Genomic DNA, 27,753 nt, shown 5'->3' with positions numbered 1-27,753 from the left:
CAGTCGTCTTCAATACCTCTCAAGTATAGCTATCTATCCTTGTATTTGTAGACCATGATGAATTCACACGATATTGATTGGAATCTAACGCCAGGATTTATATTCAGTTTATAGTTTTGTGAGACCTACACTAATGAAGTAAGTTACTTTATTGTCATATTTATTTTGTGTTATTTTCTAACTCGATATGTAAATATTTCTTTTAACAATATACAGTGTATTTAATATACTTTGTAATATTGTATTTGCATTTTAGTTTTCAAAGTCTTTCTTTTAAAACAAAAATGGTAGGCAAATGTAAAGCGTTTCAAAAACAAAACATACGTCAACATGTGCAATTCACTATATGGTTTGCGTACGTTTTGTTGAAGGGAGAAGCAACCACAGTATGACAAGTAAGCAAACATCTGTACCAAAACTATGTTATTAATATCTGAAAAATTCCAACGGTTACCGGTGTATTTAATTTTATATTTTAGTTCAGTTACAAATCCACTCGACTGGCTAATACATGTACCTTTAATTTGATTAAGACTATCATGTAAAGCATTGTATTTAAAGTATTTTATGTTCATATGGGTTTGCCTTATTATTATACAATAATGAAGTATACAAAATATATTAGAAAATATTACGTAAAATTTTAGTTTCTTCTAGAACATATGTAAATGAAAATTCATATTAAGAACACTGATATCTTCAAAAGTTTAAATGAATATTTATTAGCCGGTGAATCGCCGCTCGATTGTCGAACGTTGAGTCACCCTTTTTAATTTTTATGGTCGGTTGATTTCTTCAATCTATTGACGAAAAAGTCTGAAGTGAAGCGTCGTCCGCCTGACCGCCGCTTATCGACCGATAGACGGTAGATATTTAACGTAATCTGTATACGGTCGGTTCTCCATCAGCCGTTTTTTCAAAATCGACTGATAAACCAGTCGACCATCGGCCGATTTTTGGTCATCAATTGGTGTCTGCCGGCCGACGTTTAAGATAAATGTCAACTGACCGATGACGGACATAACAAACTGTTTGCCAATGGTCGGACGATGATCGAGGGTTGCTCGACTGATTATCGGTATTCAACGATACAAAGAGTCGGCCGACGCAAAAAAGAGGTTGATATCGGCCAAAACAACGGCTAATGAACTGCCGACTGTCGCCCGAATTTTTTGCCTCTAAAACCTTTTTTTAAAAAATATGACTGGGGAATTACTCAACATTGCATTCACGAAGGGATAGAGTTACAGATTTTTATCCTTATATCATTTACACAATTTGACAGGTATTTGTAGTATGATTTTAACATTTACAGCTACCAAGTATGTACTTTATTCCGTAAATGCATCTTTTACGAGCGATTTCTTGTTAAATAGTAATTCGATTACTGTATTACAAAGCATCTAGGTTTTCGTAAATAATAGCCATGAAAAATAATCAGTTGCCAATATCTAACTACATCGGAAATGTGTTTTCTTTGGTTATGCTTGAGGCGGCTACTGTAATGCAATATCGCACTTAATTAGACCGCAAAATCGAGTCCCTCATCCAAGAAATGCTATCTATCGAACGAGTTATAGTGGATGCGCTTATCGGACTGAAATTTTCCAGGTTTCTCGAAAGTTTAGCTTTGCTTTTAACTTTATTAGTTGTTTTGAGAAACATTTACACTGACAATTTTACGATTTTATTTAATTGTTTACGGTTTCCAGTTGGAAGCAATAATTTTTAACGAACTAAAAGTATACTTTTCAGCTGAAATTTAATCTTAGTCGGTATTCCTGTCAGAATTGTTTTAACCTTTTCACACAAGTATTAGAAAATATATATTATTTTAATTTATGAATTTAACATAATACCAAACAAACCAAGGAAACAATCTCTTTAATGGGACCGACAAATATCGACATTTTATTGACAGTTATTTACAGTGCAGTAAGATAACTGTCGGAAACATGTTAACTCATATCGACATACATTTATTAAATTCATATAAACGAAGAATATTTTTTATGTCAATGAAAGAAATGTTGACAAAATTAGTATATAGCGAGTCATTTCAAATAAATTGTCGACTGCATTTCAAAGTTCTGTGTACTTTGTTGACCTCGATATAACAACTAAGATATACTTTTTTTCATGGTCTTTCAGAAAAACAAGAATTTTACAGCACATTTAGACCATTCATCAAGATAAACCACCGTTTACTATAATTACACATTACGTTAACGTGACCCAGTAACTTTCAGTAATTACACTACTGAATTAACTTTGTAATGTGTGTAATTACTTAATGATGATAATTGGGCTTTATTTCAACTTAATTAAATGAATTCACGGTACACTCCTTAGCCCTTAACATGATACAATCCTCGTACATATTAATCTACTCCTATTAATGGGACAAGAAATTACACACACTCGAGCTTATTTGTAAACAAACCGGAGACTAGTCTTGCATCAATATATTACTGTGGGTTCATGAATATTAGTTGAATGCGAATTCTTTCTAGGATTTCGTTGTATTAGTCGAATAGCAAATATAAATTAAAAATTAAATGGCAATGAATTAAAACATATTGTATTGAGAAAGTCATTGACCACGAATTTACATGTCCTTGATAGTAAATTATTTTTTGCTAAATCCACGAAATGGATGTCACAAATAATTAGTAATCCACTGAATCATGGGTTTGACGAAAACACATCTATTAGTTACTTATAACTAAATAAAATTGGAAATAGTATATATAGGTATATCCTTAACACACAGTTATGTAAGTAATGTTTTATCAAAAATAGTTCGTACATATATCATATATTAACGACTTTTTCATACAAAAAATGTAGAGAAATATTTGTGTTATTGAAATAGAACAGTTTTAAAAGAAGCTTGGAGGTTGGGTAGTTGTGTCAAACAGCAATATGACGTAGGCCTGTCTATTTCTTTGCTGGACACTCAGGCTATGGCTCTTTGAAATCAACCAGATTGGTCTTGCTCTTGGGCAAAGACTACTGAATCTGTGTATATTTCACTTGAAACCAGCGTCATTTTCAACTTGTTTAAACGCAAGAGAAAGCTTAAGATAGTTACATTCCTACCGAAAGTCCAAGGTCTTGTTAAAATGGTTCTAAAAACGCCGATATTCGGGCACTTCTAAAGCAGGATTGTTATCCTAAATTGACGGATTATTTATGGGGAATTGGGGGCGAAATGTATAGAAAATGGCCTAAAAAGTACGTCTTTTAAAGATAATCACTTTTATTTATTGCAAATTTTACGACAGACGTACTCGATAGGCACGTAGCATCGTTTTTTAAAAGTGGGGGGGGGGGCAGACCCATCCTAAACTATCTTGACAAGCAAAAAAAAAAAAAAAGGAAAACTGTTACTTTCCTAAATCCTGAAAATCCTAATCCGTTAGGGGGGGGGGGGGTAGTATTATTCAATTTCACTGATTTAATTACTTATTTTCAATTCAATTTTTTACACGATCACATAAATAAATTCAATTATCTGTATGTAAATTTAAGAAACATCTTTGTTGCGCAAAAAAGTGGGGGGGGGTGGGGCAGCCACCTTTGCCCCCCCACCCGATGCTACGTGCCCGCTCGATATTATAAGTAAAAGGTATACAATGATCACCACCAGTTCAATTAGAAGACATAATTGTCAGTTGTATGTTTGTGCGACTCTGACGTAAATGAGTGTTGTGGACGGGGTGTTGATAATTATATATTATGACATTATAGTATATCCTTATAATTATCAACACATATATCAGAATTGCTATATACATTGTGTAATACATGTATGTAAGGGTTTTTTTAACCAAGAAGTAAAAAGTATGTTAATTTTCATTTTACAATGCAATATTTCTCGTGAATTTAGCATGGCTCACCATAGAATTACTTGTCCCTATAAATACAGATCATCAAGTTAAACAATAATACTACTTCTCCTTCGGAGCGGGGGTATAATTAACTGTAGTAGTAAATGGAAAACGGACAACCAATCACCAATAAAGAGTTGTTAAGTACACATCTGATGCAACGTGAAAATAGTGTTTAATGGTCAATGGAATTGACAAGAAGAAGCCCAGACATCAGGCCCAACGCCATTGAGCCTAACAGGGATCACATTCAATTTTTGTTAACGTTCACATTTCATAAATATCAATACAAGAATGATTATTATAGTAATGGCTTTAGAGTCATGAGTCAAATCTTCATAGTGTGTAACGTTCACAGTGTTAATGTTTCCAATGATCTTTGCTAATGAATATTTAATAGTAACGAGTCTTAATGTTACTTGTATCTAGCAGTGGGGAAAAACATATATATAACATTAATTGAACAACGCACTTTCACCGATTGTAAAGCCTGCTATTATAGAAACACCATTTTCCATTTCATTTCATATGCATTAGTTTTTTGGTTATCCAATTTTCTTTTATACGCATGGGATTTGAAATATAAATACTGTGTAAGGCCTAGGATTGATTAAATTACTATAAACAGATTAAATTTGCGTTTTAATTTGTTCATCTGAGTTTTTATATATTAGTAGGTAATTTGTTTTTAACTTTTCTTTCTTTTTCAGGATTAATTCCTTTTGTGCATAAAAGAGTTTTGATAAATATTTTCATGGATAAGAACGATCAATTCACAGAATTATTTTATCATCTGGTCGACAGCAGGTTGGGTAATTGAAAAAGAAAATGATTATTCATGATATCATTGAACATATACGATTCAATATACTTCAATTGTTGCAAAAATCAAAAAAAAAATCACTGAAGTTTACCTTCTGTTTTACTGTGTCATCGAATGCAACGCGACTGGAGATAAAATCAATTTTCTGATGCGCAGTTGTTATAAACTTAATCAATTAAAGCGAAATTGTATTATTAGGGAGCATCAAACAAAAATATGGATACTTTACATGGACAAAAAGATTATAATCAATGTTTTGCATGCATGCAGTGGAGCATTATTCACAGAAAATTCTGATTCATTTATCTGATGGGTACCGTTAAATATCTGCTTAGAGTAGCATGTCTCAAGGACGATGATATGAAAATTTTTATCTTTGCATCTGCGACAACCCAGACCTTATTGTGCTTCCAGTGAGCGTTCAGTTTCAGTTCAGTTTGTGTTCAACACAAAGCTCTTGATTATAATAACCAGTATGTTTTCACTTGCACTTTGAAACATGTTGAACATGTCCAATGCTCAAGGTCAAAAATCTCCTACACCACTAATGTTTCTGCAGATATATCGGTTACTTTCATGCGCGGATCCAGAAAATTTTTCCAGGGGGGGGGGTCCGAAGGATAATTGTGTTTGCCGGGGGGGGGGGGGGTCCGAGGCATATTTTCGCGATAATTTTACTATGTAAATTTAATAAATTTTCATTTTCCAGGGGGGGGGGGGGTCGGGACCCCCCCGACCCCCCCCACTAGATCCGCGCATGACTTTGATGGTTTAAGATTCAGATGGCTTAATTGGTTATAATGTGATCTTAGATATCACATCGATATGGTTCTTGTTAAATGTAATTGCAGGACATACATTGGCCTGTGTTACATTTGTATGTACATGATGCTAAAGTAGCTCGGGGTTACTGTATGAACGTTTATTGATTGATTTCTTTACGCTTTCCTCTTAATCTTTTACTTTTGTTCTATTATTGTTGGCAATGTACATTTAACTTTTGAAAATTATCGTTTATTGGAATCAGACCTTTGGTGCCGATGCAACACAGACTCACTTAAAATAATTTATTATATTTCAAGGACGTATTGAATTTTATAGGCTATATGAGTCTGGGTTTACAGATAATCCCGATTAGTCGGCGACAGCGCCCCCTTAAAACTTGACAAGATAGGACATTATAGTTAATTTAAAATCTACTCCCTCCAAATGAAAAACATAGCATACTCAAGTAGAAAAAACTGGTAGGTCTGATTTTAAGTTTATATACGTATATAAATACAACATGCGCGGATCGATAAACTGTGTGTGTTTGGGGGGGGGGGGGGGGGTCCCTTCCCTTGGACAATTCAAATTTTATAAACTTTCTTAGTAACATTTTTTAAAAATTCTGGATCTGTGCATATATTCTTTAAGTTTATCAAAATAGCAAGAGATCGGTAATAGCACAATTAATTGGACTACGTTACACAAGACATTTAAAATAAAAAATTTTTATCATTATCAATATTTCATGTCGATTCATTGCATTTTTACAGATTTCGTTTCGTTTCAGTTTTGCATATTCACTGTTGTTTTAAGCAGACATCTTAGGGTTTATGACCATTTAAAAGAACCCTGCTTTTAAGAAAGAACAGTAATTGAAGTATAACTTGAAGGAAGTTCTAACGGACTGATTTTGAAAAAAAAAACCCAAAAAAACATTGCACCATTTGGTATGCATTGTAGGGGTAAGGTGTGAGCCTCAATTCGTCAAGAGAAAACAAAATATGCCCTGGACAAATGAATCGGACAGACAGAGAGACGGGAAATGTTCTTTCAGTGTCACTGCATACATTTTACAAAATATGATCCGACAAATATGATTATGTACAGAGATTATTTGATCTTTAGTTATGTGTTCAAGGTCACTGCACACCCTCTACCAAGGTCAACCCATGGGTTAATTAAGCTTGTTTTAAACAAGGATTTTTACAAACTTATTCGATCTTGACCTTTTAACCCGCTTGAAAACTATGAAAGCATTTCAATCATGATTTTTGGTTTGCTCGGAATATCGCTTAGTGTTCTGTTCTCATGGATGGTCGGATGAACATTTTTATAAAGAAATTTCGGTTGTTAAAGTTTTCTTTGACTTCAAGGATTGAGTATTTTGTGCTGCTGTTGATCAATTTCCATTACAGAAAGGTTCAAATGTGTGTGTTTTTGATTTCCATGATTCGGCCACCATTTACAAATTATGTTTGCTCTATTGTGACTAACTAATAAAAAACTCGAAATAAGATTTGTTATTTGTTTTATTATTGCATAACTTGAATAGGATATTTGAAATAGTTTCCCCACCTAGAGATACTCATAGAGTTGGAAAGACAACAAAATTAATTGCTTGAAGGTAACCTTCATTTTATAGTTATAATACGTACATTTATGACAATAATATTACAACGTGAGAAACATGTATAACATATGACAATTCTTCTGTACCCCATCTTAGTGAAACCGACACAAATTCAAAAGAGTATTCGGTGTCCATATATTCAAATAATTAAGTAGACATTTTTGTCGTCGAGTAATATTCTATCATTTAGACTTCTAGATATATTGGAAAACTGTCTTCAACAGCAACAGTTGCCTTCATTGACACGTTCTACAATTACGTGAGCAGATTCATACTGAGAGCATAAAATTTTTACTATGTAATTTTACCCCAATTTTATATCGATGGCCTAACATCACATTAATAAATGCATACACAATAAAGTTTAACAAGTTGAACAATTTTAAAGAAAGCCTGAAAATTGAAAAACAAAAAAAAAAGAAAAATGTTTTGGATACATTCATTAAAAACACTACAGAAGTTTTCTCTTTCCTTAGATTAAAATAATTTGTACAGAAATTACTAAATAATATTGTAAAATGTTGAATTGTCACAATTAAACATGAAAAAAAACAACTGAAATGAATGTACGCAATTGTTCACGAACTTTTTGGACAACCTTCGTAAATGACTTAATGAAAAGTCAGAGCAGGGACGCAGTGAAATACTTGATTGTCCCATTATACAGTATGAAGTTTTATCTTCCGTGAAAGAACTAAAGTACAACAAATTATCCCCAAGTTTTGCATGATGTTAAAAATTTTAGCGTTACTTTTTCAATTTCCATACTCTGTTTGAGAAACTTCTTACATGGGATTCCCGTGGAATAATTTCGGAAGAATGATGGATAGTTATATTGTTAAACCAAACAAACGGTATCTCATGCAATCCAAAAACTATCGGTCGATTACCTTTTTAAGCTACCCTTCTAGTGAAACTCTTACCTAGTATTTCAAGAAACCTAGGGACATATGTAGAAAGTATTAACTTTATTAACGATTTTTACTGATTTTTAATTTCTTGACCCAAGCACATATAAAGCAGATTTGTTGCAAAAAAACGGTAAAATGGAGAACTCAAATGGCACGCAGAGGAAGGGGAATCGCATGATAAACGCGTACCATTCACTAAACAGATCAACTGCTTATTAGTCCCCTACCGGTTTTCACCGGAGGGGACTATAGCTTTCCTCTGCGTCCGTCCGTCCGTCCGTATGTCCCACTTCAGTTTTCCATACTTTTTTTCTTTATGCGCTTGAGGAATAATATGAAATTTGCTGAACAGCTTCAAAATGTCAAACTACAGAACAAGTTTACACTTTTGTAGCGTCTGGTTGACATATTTTCGAGAAAATTAATTTTTTATATTCCAATTTTTTAATGGTCGGGTTCGATATTCTGCATAACAGTGCATTGTTTTCTCAATTTCCACAAATCGGTAGGGGACGTGTATTGCTTATGCAATACTCCCAGAATGCTTGTTATCTAATAGGGTTTGAAAGGTGTCTTAATGGCAGAGCTATGTCGTTCACTAAATTACAGAGTTTCCCCTTGTGAAACCAAAGATGCGTATTTATAACTCGGTGTTGGCTTTTATGAGCTGGCAAGAAAACAGAAAAATGCATAACGGACATTCTGAGTTACAGAGAAAATTATAAGAGTAAGAGTATTATTCAATGTTCTAAGTATGCATATTTCCTTCTTGAACTAACCTTATATTTAAGATCAAGGTGCAAAAGGCTCTAGCAATAAAGCTCACATGATTCATCTCGCAAAAGCAAAATTAAAGTTATATTATAATAATAGATACTATTAGCTATAGAAGAGTAAAAAGCTCACATGATTCATCTCGGAAAAGCAAAATTAAAATTCTATTATAATAATGCATACTATTAGCTATAGAAGAGTACATGCATATCATAAGTACTATTTTATAAACCAATAAACATTCAATTTTTTTAAATAGCATAATAGTTGTAACTTTGATTCATGAATTTGTTAAAAACAACAATTTACGTAATGACATGAAGATATTTATTCGACAACTTATTTTTTCTTCATTCAAAATAGATACAGTATACTTTATTCGAAAATATGACTATAAAGTATTCAGAGGGATTTTCAATATAAATTCTTTTAATGTCAAGGATACCATAGTTATATGTTTTGAATTGCAAATCAAATGCATTGTGAATATAGTCTTAACCGAGCTACTGAAACAGTAGAACACCCACTTTAAATGAATAACAAAAACATCAAAGATAACATTCATGTTATTAAACAACTTTATACATGTATGATTATTCGCTTATCATAGAATCAACGTAATGGGAGGTGTATTATCCTTTTCATTATATACAAGTGTTCTACGCACTGATTTAATTTTTCTACTTTCAACTAAGTTTGTTTATGCTTTATTAGTTCAGGACGACTGTTACCGAAAGAGTGTCCAGATTATAGCTGTTACAGTTATATTGCAAAAACAGTCTCTACCCTTTACATTATCCATCGTAATCAACGTGACCCGAGAAATCATGTCAAGGTCACAGTAATAAAGTTGCACTTTTTTGGAATATCTATGTCACTATCAGTTGTTTCCTATTGGAGGGGTTCAACAGCTGTGACAACTCGCGTCCGGTCTGTCCCATTATCGTTCTCGACAGACACCGGCAGTGGTTTTTATTCATTCAAACTGTTGCGTCCGTCAGTCTGTGCACGATGAATTCTAAACTTAAACAAAGAGTGATGCAATGAAATTCCAGTCAACATAGAGGTTGCTTTTCACAATAAAAAAGATATCGGATGACTGGGTATGTGCGTAGTATTATAAAGTTATAAAGTGCATTAATTTGACGCACATTTGAACAGTTTATTGTGTACCATGCCTGTACTAAGTTTTCATATCTTAATTTTTTAGTAGTTAACTGTTGATAGGAATTTAGTTCATCAAACAAGGTATGTCATTGATTTACAGTGCAAAATATCTAATATCTAGATCATTTGAAAATATTTTTTTATTTATCCCTTATTGACAATCAAGTTTGTTTAAAGTATTTTTGCATGGAAAATATTAATATTAATCTTTGAGTTGAATAACGTTTTAAGTCTTAGAGGGACTTTTGAAACCATATTAAATTGATAAGAGCTGTGCATTTAGGTTGTTTTTGTTATTATGATGTTTATAAATAATCATTTAAGTTACAAAGTGCAAACGAATTCAAGGGAGGAGGAGGAGGAGTGATATAATCGTTTTACGGTTATTGGGCCGAAAATGATTTATTTTTTTTATAATACCTGACTTGTAAACTGGAGAATCAAGTGCAAAGTAATAAATCTGTTTATCTAAAAAAAACCAAAACGATTTATAATGATATTTTATACAGACTATAGGCAACTGCTGAAGTTTAAAGGAGGCTGGAAGTTCGACAAACTACCCATCAATGACAATGACAATGAACTTTATTCTCATAACTGAATTTACAGTGAAGAGAAAAAACATATGTACAGTATGTACAAACTACAATATATATAATAAATGAAAATCAATGGTACATGCATGATGAAGGGATAACAGATATAATTTAACCAAGAGAGCTAACTCTCTCAAATATAGTATCTAATAGTTTACAAATATTGGTAAGTTGGTTTATGTTTGTGATATTAAACAGTTTTTCAAATTTTACAACATTTGGATTTGTTATGAAATATTTTGGTAAACATCTAACCCTTGAATTGGATATATATACATCAGTACATTTGAAAAGGTAGTGAAATTCATCCCCAATTTCATTGCAGGTACATAGTTTACAAATTCTGTTTTCTCTAGGAATATTAAACCATCTACCTATCTCAATAGGTAATTTAGCATTACCAGTTCTAAAGTTACAATATTTCTTACATAATTGTGTTGGCAAAATCAATAAATACTTTTCAAAATCCAGTGAGTTTTTAAAAATCCTATAATTTAAACCTTTGGGAGAATTATGTACCTCACTATACCATGATTGCTTAAATTGGTCTAATAAAATATTGTATACTTTAGATTTTAACCAGGGTATGTTTATTGTGTTTTGATACCATATATATGTCAATCCACATTGATTTAAAGTTTTCTTAATGGCTTCGCACCATGGGTTATTAAAATTCTTCAATACATTAAAAAGTTTTGCTGACAATTTTGAGTTCTGGAAATTGACTAATTTACCCCAGAAGGAAATCATTCTAACTTTAACATTAATTGTTAAGGGGTATCTTCCAAGTTCCCCATATACCATGAAGTTTGGAGTTGAGGTTCTCAAGTTCAATATATGTTTACAAAATTTTAAATGTAATTTTTCAAGGAGATTAGTGTTATGAAAACCCCAAACTTCGCATCCATATAATAATATTGGTTTGATAATTTTATCGAACATGTCTACTTTACAATCAATTGTTAGATTATGTGTTCTGCACTTCCCAATAACACCATACATTGCTTTAGTAGCTTTATCAAACAGTTCTTTAACATTAAGATTAAAAGAGTTGCTTTTACAAAAAGTAACACCCAGGTATTTAAAGTTGTTAACAATTTCTAATTGGGAACCTTCAAAAGTAAAACAGTTGGTTTGTTTACCTCTACCAAACATTACAACTTTAGTTTTTTTACTGTTAACCTTAAGACGCCACTCTTTACAATATCTAGAAAAAACATTGAGTAAGTGTTGAAAATCTTCTGGATTTTCTGACAATAAGATGGTATCATCTGCATACAATAGGACAAAAAGGTTTAAATAAATATTAAGATCTTTCTTAATGTTATCAGACAAGCGTGACAAACCTCTGACATTGTTTGTATAAAGATACTCCTCAAGATCATTTAAATATAGTGAAAATAAAAAAGGCGACAAATTTTCCCCTTGTCGTACTCCAACTGTACATTCAAAAAATTCTGAACTTAATCCATTAACCAGAACTTTTGACTTAATACCTTTGTACATATTAGTAATAATTTTAAAACATTTTCCATCAATATTGTTTGATAATACCTTGTTCCATAAACCAATGTGCCAAACAGAGTCAAATGCTTTCTCAAAATCTATAAACGCACAATATAATTTCATCTTATGCAATTTGAAGAGTTCGATAAGAGAATACAATGAAAAAATATGATCTATTGTACTATGACCTCTACGAAAACCTGCTTGGTTCTCTAAAATGAGTTGAACATTGTCCGCATATTTGTTTAACCTTTCATTAATGATAGCAGTGAATAATTTTCCAAGACAGCTCAAGAGTGTGATTGGTCTATAATTTTGGGGTTCTGTACTATCCCCTTTATTCTTATAAACAGGTATAATGTTACCACTAACCCACTGTGTGGGTATAACACCAGAATCAAATATTTTGTTAAACAATACAGTATATAAATTCAACATACAATCTTGGGTACTTTTGATATATTCATTAAAAATTCTATCATCACCACAAGCTTTGTTATTTTTCAACATATTGATACCCTTAAATATTTCTTCACAAGTTATTGGTTGGTTAATGTCATTATTAAGATTAATATCAGATAACATATTAAGTTCATCAAGAGAAAATACATTGTTATTTGAATCTTCTTGTTCATTATAATTCTTGTTACAACAATCCTGATAAAAAGTAAAAAGATCATATAAATTTGCATTACATCTTTTCTTATCTGTGTTTGTATTCAAAATTTTCCAATATTCTTTAGGATTATTTGTTCTTAAACTAAAAAGTTTTTTTTTCATTTCTACTCTATGCGTTACATTTGCATTTTTCAACCTTTTTTTATACAATTTTTCTTTTTCATACAAGTCACTTTTAAAAATATCTCCACCAAATTTTTTGTACAACCTTTTCGCTTTTCTATAATTCTGTCGAGCATTCTTACAGTCCCGAGTAAACCATGGTTTCTTATATTTGACATTGAATGTTTCACTTGTATTTGTAAGAACTGGCTTTCTACCGAATACATTTTTGGCACTTTCGACCAGTACATCACTAATCTTTTCAACAATATTATCAATAAATTCTAGTGATATGTTTTCAAGCATAGTGTTACTTAGTTCATTTTCTAATGATTTTACAATATCTACTTTATCTTCTATATAGTTATGATATACTTCAACTTTTTCGGGATTCCATTGTTTAGCAATTTCTTGTGTTGGCTTTTGTTGATATATGGATTCAGTGCTGTGCTGTCTTTCAAGTGCCAATACTATCTCTATAGGGTTATGAACATCAGATAAAAATGAGGAAAAAGGTAATATTCTCACATTGTGTACATATCTTAAAAACTCAGTGTTTGAAATACAATAATCTACGACACTTGATTGTTTACATGTAAACTCACCATTTTGGTCACCCATGGATCTACCATTAAGTATTATAATGTTACAATGTTTACAGATATCAATAAGTTTTTTTCCATAGCAGTTAACAGTGTTATCTTTAGATTTCCTTTCTATGGAAAAACCATATTTTTCAATTGCTTCTAGGTCTATTTGATCAACAGCCCAATCAAAATTACTGTTATTGTCAACACTGTTACAAAAATGTGATACAGAATCATCAACATCAATAAAATCTCTCAATGTGGATACTCTACTATTAAAGTCACCTAATAAACAAATACAATCATTTTCTTTGGACAAGTTAAAAATCTCATTCTCAATATCGTCAAAAATTTCAACTGATGAAAATCTGGAGTTTGATGGCGGTATATAAACAGTTCCCATCAAAATATGTTTCTTAATACTAAATGTTTTACCTTCTATTCTAATCCATAATATATTGTCACTTGCGTTATTAATTATGCTACAGAATTTGGATAAAGAATCTCTAATATAGACTACAATACCACCAGACTTTCGAAATGACAGATTTGATCTATGTTTGCTGAATACACTGAAATTTGGGATATCAATATTGTCAGCTTTATCTGTTTTTGTCTCTGTGAGGCAGATTATATCATATTTGCTAATAACATCAACAAACTCAGGATTTCGGAGCTTAGAAGCTAGACCGCAAACATTGATAGAAACAATCCTCGCATAGGAAGTGTCTGAAGATGTGAGAGAGTTACATTCGGTGGTTTCGTTTTCGTTGTTTACATTCCCGTTCGGTTGCTCTCTTTGGTATCCCTAACGGCGCGTGGTCGCAAAACGGGTTTCATGTCGATTTGCGCTGCGCGTTGCGGATTGGCGTGGTCCGTATGCGGTTTCCGGGTCAGTGCGCTGTGATGACGCTGGGTTGTGGATCGAGGAAAGGGGGATTTCTGTCCCATTCACGAAAAGTTTATCTGCAATCAGCACAGCCTTTTTTCCGAGACGTTTTGCTTGCTTATAATGAGGGTATAACAGTTTTCTGCGATCGTTGATTTCCTTTGGGAACTGTTCATTAATTCCGAATGGTTTTCCAACAAGTTTGGATGGAGCAGCTTTTCTGACCTTTTCTCTCTCTTTGAATAGGACGAATTTCGCTATAATTGGCCGGTGACGTCCCTGCACTCTTTTCATCAGATCTACCTTATAACTTTAGATATGATTAATTACGCCACAAATTACCTTGACGGTCACTTAAGTATATGTACATGCACCATTACTGGTAGGAGTGGCATGTTTACAATTTAAACTACAGGCGCCTTTAATAGTCATATTTTTAAAATATTCAGTTTTATTTACAATGCACACATCATGCATACAGCTTATTGCTACAAGCATACAATGCACACAGGATATTATAGTAGATTTCCTAAAATAGAACCATTTAATTGAATATTGCAAAGTGATAATTTACCTTGTAGTTTTCAAGATAGAGTTAAAAATGCTAAAATTGTAAACGGAAAAGTGGATGTTTACAATATGGTCATATTTGTCAATCCCCACCCGCCCACACCCAGAATAAAAGACTGAATTTCTGTCCCATAGGCAGGGAATTTAACAGTAGGAAGAGGACATTATTGTCAAAATCACAGTGCATTTAGTTTATCTGCCACAACTGAGAAAGAACAGAAGAAAATATAATTTTATATATTTTCATTATTAGGCCACATTGACCCCACTCAACGGTCTAGTCCTCTGACCCAGGGGCCATGAATGTAACAAGTTGGGTAGAGGGCTTCAGGGACATCATAATCGTTCATTTTCTAAGATTTCGTAAATTTTCTAATGACGTGAACCCCTGACCTAAAATTCAATACATTTGGATTATATGGCCATTTTAGCCGTACTCTAGGGTGTGACCGCTGACCCTGAGGGTATGAATTTCACAATTTTGGTAAAAGCATCCCTGCTCATCATAACCGTAAACTTTAGTTTCTCTGTAAAATGTCCAGTTGTAGAGAAGAAGATTTAAATTTGGGCCAAATCTTAGTTTTTTACCCAACATTTATAGGCCTTGGGAAAGGGTGATCATGATATTCACTCTTGATATTCCCTTTTTAACTATTATATTGACATGACATTTGAAAAAAAATTGTATATATTTGTAAAGTATCCACGCTATAATTTTTACAAATTAAAGCTTTTATCCGCACTTAAAACGGTGTTTGTTAAAGGTTGCTCGTTTTGTCAGCAGGGCCTGCATCTTTATTAATAGTATCGTTAACTGAATGTTTTATAAATTAAGTATACTTTATCTAATTTGATATTAAAAAATTCAGTAAACAACAATAGTTTTAGCATTGTGCATTTGTAACCAGATTAAAAAACCCACTACTGCACCAAGTCCCCCTCTGTGGTATAAATTAGGTTGGATTCGTGTTGAACAATTTTCTTTTGATATCATGTCACTAAATGTTACAAATTATTTTTTATCTGACATCTGGGATAAAATTGCTTCCTTGTTTTCTCCCATACCGAGTAACTCAACCCCCCGATAAGGTCAATGCTACGTGTAGGTGTAGATAATTACATCCGCAAAAACAGCTTATATTTCAGAATATCGAAATGCAATGTTTCTTTACCTTTATTGAATTGAGAACCAGAGGTAAAAAAAAATACAACAGTACTAATGATATATTAAAGTTATGAGCATTTTATCGGTTGGATTAGAAGCATAATCAAATAAGGTACATTATATGCACTTTTTCCCAAAGGCAAATTGTAGGTGTGTTGATGAAAAACTAATTTTATCGCATTGAAATACGTGTGCCTAACCTAAAGCTGATCTCGTTATAACTAATGTCTCTTTTTCGTTACACTCTATATGCATATGGATAAAACGGCAAATTACAGTTATTAAGATTTTTAACTATTTCCCTAGAATCAGTGTACCGAGATAAGCATGCAGAGATTCTCGACTAGGCCATTTAGACTGAATGATTCCACGCAGTAATTGTACGTTATGAGCATCGAGAATTGACGATTTGTTTTCCACACGGAAAGTATTTCATTATGGGTTAATGCACATGGTCCAAGACTTATTTGATAGTTGGACAAAACATGTATGCACAAGAAAAAAAATACTAACTGAATGGAATATTAGTATGAAATAAAAATAAATAGATAAAAAAACAATTTAAAGCAACTAACATATTATGTAAAATTTGCCAAAAAATACAATTTTATATATAAATACACATGTAAAGAAATTCATAGTTCATAAGTTAATAAATCTTTAAGTCTTTTTAGGTCACCTGAGTGACTCAGGTGTTCTTCGATTATCGAAATCGAATCGTCCATCGTCATGCATTTTCCGTATACAATGTTATACTTTTAACTTCTTGAAAACCACAAGGCCATGCAATCGTTACCATTTTTGGTTTAACGCATCTTAAGGATAAGATATATATAAATTTTAAAATTTATGACCAAACCCAGGGCCTAATGGGCGGGGCAAAATAAGCATATATAGGCCAGTTTTATTTTCAAAATGTTCTTATCTACTCCAACACATGTTGTAAAAAAATAAATACATGGTTATGATATCCATGATGCCCTCTTCCTTAATTGTGAAATTCATGGTCCCTGGGTCAGGGGTTCAGGCCCTAGTGCGGGGCGATCATGGCCTAATAGTGAAAATGTATCAAATCTTCTACTCCACTCCCATATAATTTTTAAAAGTGAATGCATGGTTATGATTTCTATGAGGCCCTCTACTTTAACTGTAAAATTCATAGTCCCTGAGTCGGGGTTTTAGGCCCTAGGGTGGGACAAATTTGGCCATATCGTTAAAATGTATTTAATCTTATAAAATCCTCTTCTCTACTCACATACACATTTGAGATAAACTAAATGCATGATTATGATGTTTTAGGAAGCACTCTACCTAAATTGTGAAGTTCATGCCCCTGGTTCAGGGGTTGGGCCCGTGGGCCATATAGTGAATATGAATTGAATATAAATCAAATATAGAAATCTTCTTCTCATATTCACATTAAGTGAGGAAAATTAATTGAATATATCGGTACATTTTATTATACATGTATGATGTTCATGAGCCCTTCCTCCAAAATTTTTTAATTTCATGTCTCCTGGGACGGGGCTCAGACCATTGGGTGGGTCCAAAATGATCAAACAGTGAAATTGTATTTAAATATTTTTATATTATTAATATATTTCCTTATGTACTTTCAGTCACAATGAATGTTTTGGCAAGACTTGACGGAAATAAGTTAACATCATACCATATTTTATTCGAACACACATTAAAAATCATTTGCAACTCGTTGCAGATGTGACATTGCATCGCCTACGGCATGTAATAAATCAAGTCTTGCTTTTGTTCACATTTGGATTAATCAACATTTATTTAATGAAAAAATAATTCATAAATAAAATAACAAAAATTAGCTTTGACAAATACTTGAAATGTTTAACTGTTTACATAAGTCTACATTTTCTGGTGTCTTTGTAATAACATTACAAATTCAAATGTAACGTTTAGTTAAATTATATATTTCATTAATGACGCAAAAGGCGTCATTTTAAGGCGCTATCAGAATTTGCATATCGAAATAAATTAAAAATGTCAATTACTTCATGTTTAATCATACAATTGCTGATTATCATATACATATAGGCAACAGGGAACTATTAGGAATTGAATATTAACACTGTGCCGGATAATTATGCTAGTGCCAAGGTGGCATTTTTGCACCCGCTTAAGATGCAAATGATTGACCATTGTCTCTTAAGTTTATAACCGATTTTGTTTTTAGTATGTTTCACCTGACAGGTGAGATATCTACCTTTAAAAATTAATATCCCATAGGAAAATAATAATTCCCATCGGAGAAATGATTCTCCTACAGAAAATATTGACAATTCTATAGGGTTTTCTTAAATCCTGTCGGAACTATACTTCCTATATGAGAAAGGTATTTCCTATAGGAATTTGATTCAGACAGGTATATTTCGCATAAGAAGTTAAGATATCTCATCGGATTTTTTCAATCCTATCGAAATTTTAATTCCTATAGGAAGTCCTTGTATTTCGATAGAAAATTTCAAATTTTCCATAGGGGTATTGATTTTCCTATTTTTGAAAGGTAAATATCTCACCTGACAGGTGAAATACAATAATAATAAAGGTGGATATAAAATCCTTAAGTAGGATCTATCATATGGCATATTCGAATTTTTCGACATATGCAGCTAAGACGGGTGCAAAAACCACCTTGGCACTAGCATAATTATTCTGCACAGCGTTCATTACGGGATTTATTTGATTTGATCATGCCCCGACCATAATAATCACCTAGCTCATGATACTTTCAAAATGATTCCGCACCCTTGTTTAAATTTGTGGTTAAAATGCAAACAGAATATGACACGAGCTTTGTAAATGGAATGGCGATTTTAAAATCTCCTTAAAGGAAATGCACATCGAAAAATTAATTCAGGCATAATAAATGCAGAATAATGCAGAGCTTTCTGAAACTTAAGAATGAGGCCTGTATCAACACTGTCAGTGATAAGTTTATAGAAGTAATCCATTTTTCCCAAGCATGCATCTGTTCTCTGACGTAGATAGAACACGTTGCTGCTGGTGACTGGATCAATGTTCATACAGAAATTCTAGAACGTATCAAGAAAAATTATGCCCAGATGTGAAGCAAAATTTTGTTATGAACGAGTTGTGAGAGGACAGGGATTCAATATACATGTATTTCTTTAACTGGCTCTTAAGTGACTTATCTGATTTGTGCAAAAATGGACAGATAATTAATAAAATATGAAACCATCACATTTCAGATGTAGCACTCGGTATTAATAAATCATAATACATGTAAAATGATGTTTGTAGATTTCAAATAAACAACAAAAGGTAATTCGTATTCTTTGTGGAAATTCTAACCGTTATTTTTAATTTTATTGCTCTAGAAATCTTTTTATCTCGTGATTTTTATCTTAAATCAAATCTAGATGATACATTTACGATTGTTCGGTATATGCTGTCAGAGGGACAACAAAACTAAGACCCATTGTCAAAATCAAAAAGCTGATCAATGCACATTATGTGTTTATTTATGTTATCCAACACATAGTTTTCGAACTCGTAACAATAAATCAACACATTGAATGCAAGTAAAAGTAGGCAACCTTGAAAACATTTTTATAATCAACACCGATTCAGGGACATTTTTCTAGTTAACACTAAAAAAGAAAGCATCATTCTTAGTTAGATCCGAAATCTTCTTCCATAACTATGTTTCATAATATGAATATGCTCTGTGTTACATGTATTTACATTTTGACAATAACATTTTAACTTTGTTAAAATGTAATGTGTCTCACTTACGTCAACACCAGTGATGCCCTCGCATGGATGTTTAGAGATATATGATCAAGATAATAATTTTAACAATATGGCAGCCCATGGATTGCGAAAATTAGTCATAATTCTCAATAGCAAAATCTTCTTAACGAGGAAAGAAGTGTTTAAATGGTTTTCTGATATCATTACATGCATGAACCTGACAAATTCGAATCCTTAATTGGATTTGAATTTTCTCTTCCGTTAATATGTAAATCAACGACAACTGGATCTAAATTAAAGAAATTTTATAAAATTACTAGTATGGCTGATTCAAGTTCAGGGAGTTGTTTGCCTCTACATTTATGGGATGAATAATACTTAACATAATATTATATTAAAATAATATAATAGCAGTCAGCTTGAGATAAAAACCCCCAATAGGTACACATTTTGAAATAAAAAAAATTCAAGTACAGACAGATGTGAATCCCCCCGGTGTTTCGTCCTGTTATGAGCGACCAAGCTGTCTTTGTGACAGCTAGATATGCAGATGGTAAATACAAAATTATATAAAAATGGTATGTAGCAATTTTTCGGATGCGATAGTATCATATATGTGCCTATTGTACGAAATGTTGATAATTACCGGTTCGGATAGAACGAAATGATATGAAAGTAGTGAGGGCTGCGGCCTGTATATTACACTATTAGGCTTAGTTAGGGACATTAATCCCGATTAGTTACCCTAGAGCTTAGACAGAAAACATTAATCGGCGCCGTTATGTTAATTAAATATAAACCTTTGGTTTTCTTTATTGTAGGCAAATAAAAAACATTCCGTCAGTATTTTTTTGCAAGCTGATAAATGCATCAGCATCAGTATGGATGTTTTTAATTTCTATCCGATGTAGTTTTTTTTCATATTCTTGTGGGTCTTTAACGGATTTTTGTTTTCTTTTATTACATATAATTGTCAGAACTAACAAAATACCACGATAATATTTTATTTGGTGCAAGAAGGTTGTTTGCACTAAGATATAACACCACAAGGCTACAAAATAGAAACCCCCCACAGCTACTTAAGGGATAAGGAATCATTCTTTGAATGTTATGAGGCGATAGTTTGGTCGGGGCGTGATCAAATCTATTAAAGCCCGACGGGCTTTATGAAATATTTGATCACGCCCCGACCAAAAGTATCACCTCATAGTAATAAAAAAATGATTCCTTATCACTTAAATTTATATCATTTTCAGCAATTGTACGATTTTCAAATATTTGAATATAACTAAGTAAACCTCGCTTGCGCCCCAATTGTACGTCGTTTAAATTTATTGGACTGTATAGTACAAAAACGATACGTAGTCACAGGCAAAGAAAAATGTAAATATTTAAGCTCAAAATGACCCGTAGTATTTTATAATGGCAATGGACAGAGCAAATGACTTATAATACTCTGTAGGCTTCTTGCTTGATTGAATTAATCCACTGCTGCGTAAGTTATAGATATTAAACTATATTAAATTACATTCCTGTCATCTCTTCTTATTTTATCATTCCACTGAAAAAATGATTTCGAAAATCCTAGTTTAAATAACCTGTCATATAAATTCTTTTATAAGATTAAAGGGGCAAACCGATCGATGATGAATGCATGAAAATGCTTGCTTGCACTGTGCACAAAAGCTCCGACAATTTTTTGTCTTACAAGCATTAACAACACGTGCAATGAATCAATATGACATCTTTCTAGGGTTCGCTGGTGTTATTTTTGTCTTTTAAGTACATTTATATAAAAGCAATTGTAGAATGAAATATGCAATTGTTCTCAACAGCACTATCCTAGTTATTTCAAGTGTATACTCTTTGTTGCACTGTGACAATATAACACAATTATATACGTAAATAAGTGCTAGTAATCCAAACGCATTAAAGAAATATATGGACACTATTTAATCTTTGAAATGGAAATTGTCTCAAATGAATCAGATTCTGTTTAGTTGGTATGAGAGTGTCACACAACATAGCATGCAATAAAAATTGCCGCCAAATATAGAAAGACAATTTAACTTTAAAGGCTCATGGTCTTTAGATAATAGAAATTGTGCTTGTGTTTTTAAATCAGAATCTATCTAATAAGAATAGATATAATCAAGTTTCTTTAAACGCAACTATGTATTTGGGCACCTTCGCATAACGTCTGTCGAGTAATATAAAATTACAACAGTTTCTGTTTTTACCTCCGTCAAATCGCGATCAGAAAAAATAAAAATCTTATTTTCTTTATTTGTGCAACATTAAATCCAACTTTATTTGTTCTATCTGTGGTGTCAGATGACATCAAATTAGATCTCAGGAGTATTTCTAACATTTTTAACAGATTTCATCTTAAACACAAAAGTGCGTGTGACCTCGGAAGTTTGACAGTTTAAGATTTGAAAAAAAAAGATCGAGTTTCCTTGATTGCCTTTTAAGTGCCCAAAAAATTCCCAAAACAGGATTTTGAAAATATCCCACCATTTTAATGCCTTCAAGTAGACATTGTAATGCTTCTAATGGATTTTTAAAGGAGCGTTACATAAAACAAAGCCATGAAACCTTAAAACTGTATGACATTGTCATCTTTATGAACATTTCGACTATATATTTTTGCTATCAAGTGCACTCACTGAATAAAATATGAAAAAAAGCTATCTAAACTGATGGAGGACAATAAGAATATTTTGGATGCTGTAAAACAGCAGTTTTATTTTTATTTATTTTTTTTCATTTTTATGTGCATTGTGTTCTCCAATATAGTATTATTTAGATGCCAATTATACTACATTGCAAGGGGGTCTTTTGAAAGTTAAAAAACAACAACAACAAATGTTTGTTCACGGATCTGCATGTCTATAATCACATGTTTAAACGACCTTTCATCTTTTAGCCTGAAAATCAACGGAATTCAATGATAGTCTTTGACAACCTTTGGGTAATAGTTGATATTGACAGTTTTTTCAAGCAAAGAGCTCACACGATATTGATTAGATAATTCAGCATAATTTCTAACTGGCATTCTGAAAAACTTTTAAAATAAAAGACCACAATTAGAAAATCAATAAGGGTTATATACTTGGTACTGGCCACATCTAATACAAAATGTACATGAAATGGACGTCAAAGAAAAAGCTTAAAATATTTTATTAAGCAAGACTTTAAATATGATGGTCTTTACCGTCTGGCCAGAAATCAATAGATACACGAGTTGATAAAGCAATTATTTTTGACAACGATCACTACCTACATTGCATGAACCAACACGGAAAACATCGTACTGCCGTTTCCCTCTCTCTGATTCTCTCTTTAGTTATTTTATAAAGTACAAATGTACGTACAAAATCCTTTCTGTCTATTTAAACGCTTCCTTACATATGAAACCGCCACTTCATCTCTATATGCATGTACTATAGTTGGTACAAAACATTCACAAACTATTAACGTAAGCGTCGGAGACGCCCCTTTAATATTAACAAAGGACAATGCATTATGCAATAATATTTGAAATAAATGAGACGCAACTCAATTGTGCATTTATTTTTTACATCCATAGATTTTTAAACATTTGATGTGTTTTTCAGAGTTGTGCGCTGAAAGGTTAATGAAAACTTGTAATTGAGTACTACTTTCTAAACATTTATGTAGATGACCATTGCCTGTTGTTCACAGTGTAATTAGTTACATGTATTACAGTAATCTTGATGTAAGAAATAAAGTCTTCACCCTGACTTTTTATTGAGATCATGTATCTGCAACCTCGTAGTCTCCAATCAAAGGATGGGCGTTGGTATGGTAAGATTACATTGTCCTGCTCATTATGAGAATGTTGTCAAAGCCAGTAATATGGTTTAAGAAGATTGGTTTCAATTTTTTTTAATCAAAGAATATTACTTTCTCTCTTGTGGCTTCTTTTATTTCACTAAACGATTAGAGGAATCTTTTATTGTTGTTGAATGAAAAAAGAAGGGGAGCGTTTGGCTTTTTTTTAAATTTTGATTTCTATGTTACGTTTTGACATTTTATAAATTAAGCAGCATCAAAATACGGAAAACATCGATATTTGTTGACTTGTTAACGTTGGTTGATTAAAAATTCTTCGCCACAGTAATGGTGAAAATGTTCAATATGTGAGAGAAATATAACTCTTGGAAAACTTAATTTGAATTTTGCGTCGCATAATTTCAAACAGAAATGTTTTGATTGAAAGCCTGAAGGGAGATGGATTAAATTGTGTTTGCAATCATCTCACTTTTGAGTTCATTCCTTTTTTGAATAGCAGCTCTTTTAGAATTGTTTTTGACAAAAGTTGAACATTTTGAAATGCTGTAAAGTACTTTTTTACTTCTGGGTTCCGGGTTTTGAGATTATAGTAGGTGGGAAAACGTTATTACTTCAAACAAAATAGGCCAAGAATGTTGTGTTGTATTGTCTTTACGTGAACAGTTCATATGAGTTATTATTCCTATTACAAATGATCTAGTTTAAGTGTTTCGTTACGAACCGTTGTTTGGTTAAGGTTGCCTAAGGATCGTTCATTTAACAATAGCGAAATAGAACAATCTTAAAAAACAAAACATTCATTAAATACTAACTACACGTTAAAGCAATATTAGGTGCAATTTTTATGCTGAATTTTTTTTTTACGAAAATGTTATTTTCTACAAAAAAATGACAAAAAATATCATGGTATTTAAATTTCTGTTAGCCTTATTTTTGTGGGAAAAGCCATTAAGAAGCCTTAATTGAAGCAAAATTGAATTATTATCGTCCAGTACAAAAATTGAACTGCTATATATTCCTTAGAAGATAAATGTTTCCCCTGACAAAAATTAATGAATTTTTTTAAATCTTATTTATCTTAAAAGTTTAAGTGACATATTGACTTAACATACTAGCAGGATTTTGCAGCAAAATAAAATTCTAGAAAATACAGCTCAAATTGCTTTAAAAAGATTACAATAAAAAAAGTATTATAAAAGTGTGCTGTAAATCATATAATGCAAGTTTAAGAGTCCATGTAAATTGCTATTTTGATTAAAGCAATGCTGCATGTAGTATTGTTTTTTAATGCGTGTCATGATAATCACCATTATCTGAACGGACAATGCCAGTGAACCAATTTGTTACCAAAGAGTGTATTGGGAACTCGCTGTAAACTCATACATCGATTTTTAGTAAAAGCAAACTGCGAAAATAATTATCTTAAGAGATCTGGATCAAACATGACGTAATTTACATGTAGCAATCCGCTCACTAAAATGTGCGGGCAAAGTCACGCAGATTATAAACACAGTTGTTTTAATTTAATTCATTTAGTATATACGAAATATAAACATGTTTGCGCAAGAGTTTAAAAAGTAACTTAAAGCAATTTTCTTCATTCAAATGGAAAATTAATTGTTGGTGTCAATAAAGAATGGTAAACCTTGGTATATATTGCTTTACATTGCAACAAGATACATAACATAGCATATCATAACAATGAATGTTTGCAATCTCAAGAGTCTATTTTAACTGCAAGTTTTATTTCATTTTCAGAGTGATGAACTTTTCGGACGATGCCATGGCTTTACATTATAACAATCTGTACAAAATTCTTCGAAAAGACTCCATAAACAGCAGTCAAAATTCGAGTATTAACGAATGGATTGGTGACTTCGGGACAGAAGCTTCGTTTCTGAAAAGCGCACGGATATTTTACGCTTACTTTACCCCCGTGATTCTCGTGGTGGGATTTCTGGGGAACCTGTTATCCCTGTACGTCTTCTTATCCAGAAACATGCGTGGTATATCTGCCAGCACCTACTTAGCCTCCCTGTCGACATCAGATCTTTTGACGTTGATATTCTACGTAACGGTGGAATGGATCAGGCGAGGACTAGTTTACGTCAGACCTGACCTAAAGTTAACGTTTATTGATGTGGAGGGATTATGTCAGTTTCAGCTTTATATGTCCTATGTGTCCAGATTCCTCTCAGCTTGGCTTGTGGTGGCATTCACAGGGGAGAGATACATCGGTGTGTGTCATCCATTAAGGAGGAGGGATATATGCACCAAAAGTGGTACGCGGCGGATTGTGGGGTCTATCTTCGTAATCTCCATTGTGATTGCTCTTTATAAGCCAATACTCAGTGCTATATACGTGGGAACCGACGGGAAACATTACTGTACGACAGATAGAGATTACGACTTTGCGTCTTTTGTTTTGGATAGTATTTATGCCGTTCTCATCACGCTGGTACCATTCGTAATTATCACGGTGTTGAACATTTTAATCATGCGAAGACTAATTATTCGAAACAAACGCAAACGGGAATGTAAAATCATCACCGAGGAAAGCATCATTCGACTTGAATTCACAATCATTCTACTGGCAATCTCATTCTGCTTCATCGGCTTAAATATTCCGTTTTTCGCCGTATGGCTTCGAAATTTCCTTCATTCGAAGTTCATTTCAAAAATGGATGTTATGGAACATTTGGAAGGCCATAAGGCTTTTTCTAACTTTGAATTCTGGCAAGGCGTTCTGTATATCACTAGAACGATTTTTTACCTGAACTACTGTATTAATTTTTTCCTATACAGCATTACAGGGGCATATTTTCGAAGAGAGGTAAAGATGTTGTTCACGTATCACTCTCTAAAGCGAGACTCTTACAGCAGGTGTTCCCTAAGGACATCGCGGTCCAACTCTCAAACCCCACAATCGTACTTGTGATAGAATGTTTTACTTCTCTGAGTTGAATCACTGACATATATTTTCTTCGACATGAAACAGCATGGCAATTATCGACAGTGGAAATTTATCTTATATACATTGTAGTTGTTTTCACACAATTATTCTCTATCATACAAACAATATATCGAAACAAGTTTTATTTTTACAATATATTATACGAAAAATTATGTTTTATATTTATTAAATGTGTGTATATGTGCTGGATATTTATAGATTGACTGCTCAACATTCTGTTTCTTTGTAAGTGTAATTACATATATGTAATTTATCCCAGTCACACCTTACCGGTTTACGCAAAGTATGACCAAAGTCTTACAAAAAAAAGGGCGCCATTACACAATATGTTAGTTGCCGACCAATCGTTGTTAAGGGTTCTGTCCTTTCTGACATTAATTATTTTTCAAATAATATCTGCAATATGACTAACGTAGTCATATTGCAGATATTATTTGAAAAATGATATATGTCAGAAAGGACAGTTCCCATATTCAGTGCATGAAAACTAATAAGAAACGGATTTGTTTTGGTCATTACACGATTGCAGGTGTGAGGACCTGTCAACTAGCGGGCCTCGCCCTTTGAGTGACGAGCAATTAACGGTAAAAACGATAACGTCACGTCTTATTAACTGTTAAACGGTTGCCGAACTTTAGACTACGGCTGTTTATCAGTTTTGTTAGAGTCAATCCAGTTTATTCTTTTCACAGCCGTAGTTGTTTGCATGCAAATTACTCGGGTCCAACGGACATCAACAATTGTTAACGGAAGCAGACCGCTTACATTGAGTAAATCACAAAACGCATAGCTTCCGTACTCCTTAGTCTGATCGTAACCTTTCCAAAAACATGTTCAAACTTTCTGTTGGAAAGAATAGAATTCAACGGACTCCTTTATATTTGATTGTATTTGCCAATCAAGATAAGGACGAGAATGCAACGCATGCAAACCAGAGACGAACGGATTGAAAATACAACCGTTGAACATGTATGTACGGTAGCGTAATTCGGTAAGGTGTAACTGTTCACGCAATCTTCGAAGCAATGTTACTTTTCTCAGCGTATTTTTCCGTCAACATTAAAATTGTTTTAATTTCCATTATATGGTATTCTTATGTTTTAAGAAATGTATATTTATAAGATAATGTATACTAGTATTAAACATTTATACTGTAA

General features: G+C 32.6%; 1 protein-coding gene across 3 annotated transcripts; it reads left to right on the top strand.

Annotated features, from left to right (window-relative positions):
- Nucleotides 1-27,753, top strand: LOC128186666 (neuromedin-U receptor 1-like). Of its 3 annotated transcripts, none has more exons than XM_052856517.1 (2): nt 1-138; nt 25,381-27,753. In XM_052856517.1, exons 1-2 carry the CDS (start codon nt 134-136, stop codon nt 26,558-26,560), a joined length of 1,185 nt encoding a protein of 394 aa, XP_052712477.1. In that variant the 5' UTR covers nt 1-133; the 3' UTR covers nt 26,561-27,753. The 3 variants fall into 3 exon arrangements, with proteins under 3 accessions (XP_052712477.1, XP_052712469.1, XP_052712484.1); XM_052856509.1 differs by lacking the exon at nt 1-138 and adding an exon at nt 9,762-9,902; XM_052856524.1 differs by lacking the exon at nt 1-138 and adding an exon at nt 9,946-10,047.

This window comes from Crassostrea angulata, chromosome 1, assembly GCF_025612915.1.
Source record: "Crassostrea angulata isolate pt1a10 chromosome 1, ASM2561291v2, whole genome shotgun sequence".
Lineage (NCBI taxonomy): Eukaryota > Metazoa > Mollusca > Bivalvia > Ostreida > Ostreidae > Magallana > Magallana angulata.
Note: the sequence above shows the minus strand (reverse complement) of the source record. Positions and strands in the feature narration are given on the sequence as shown.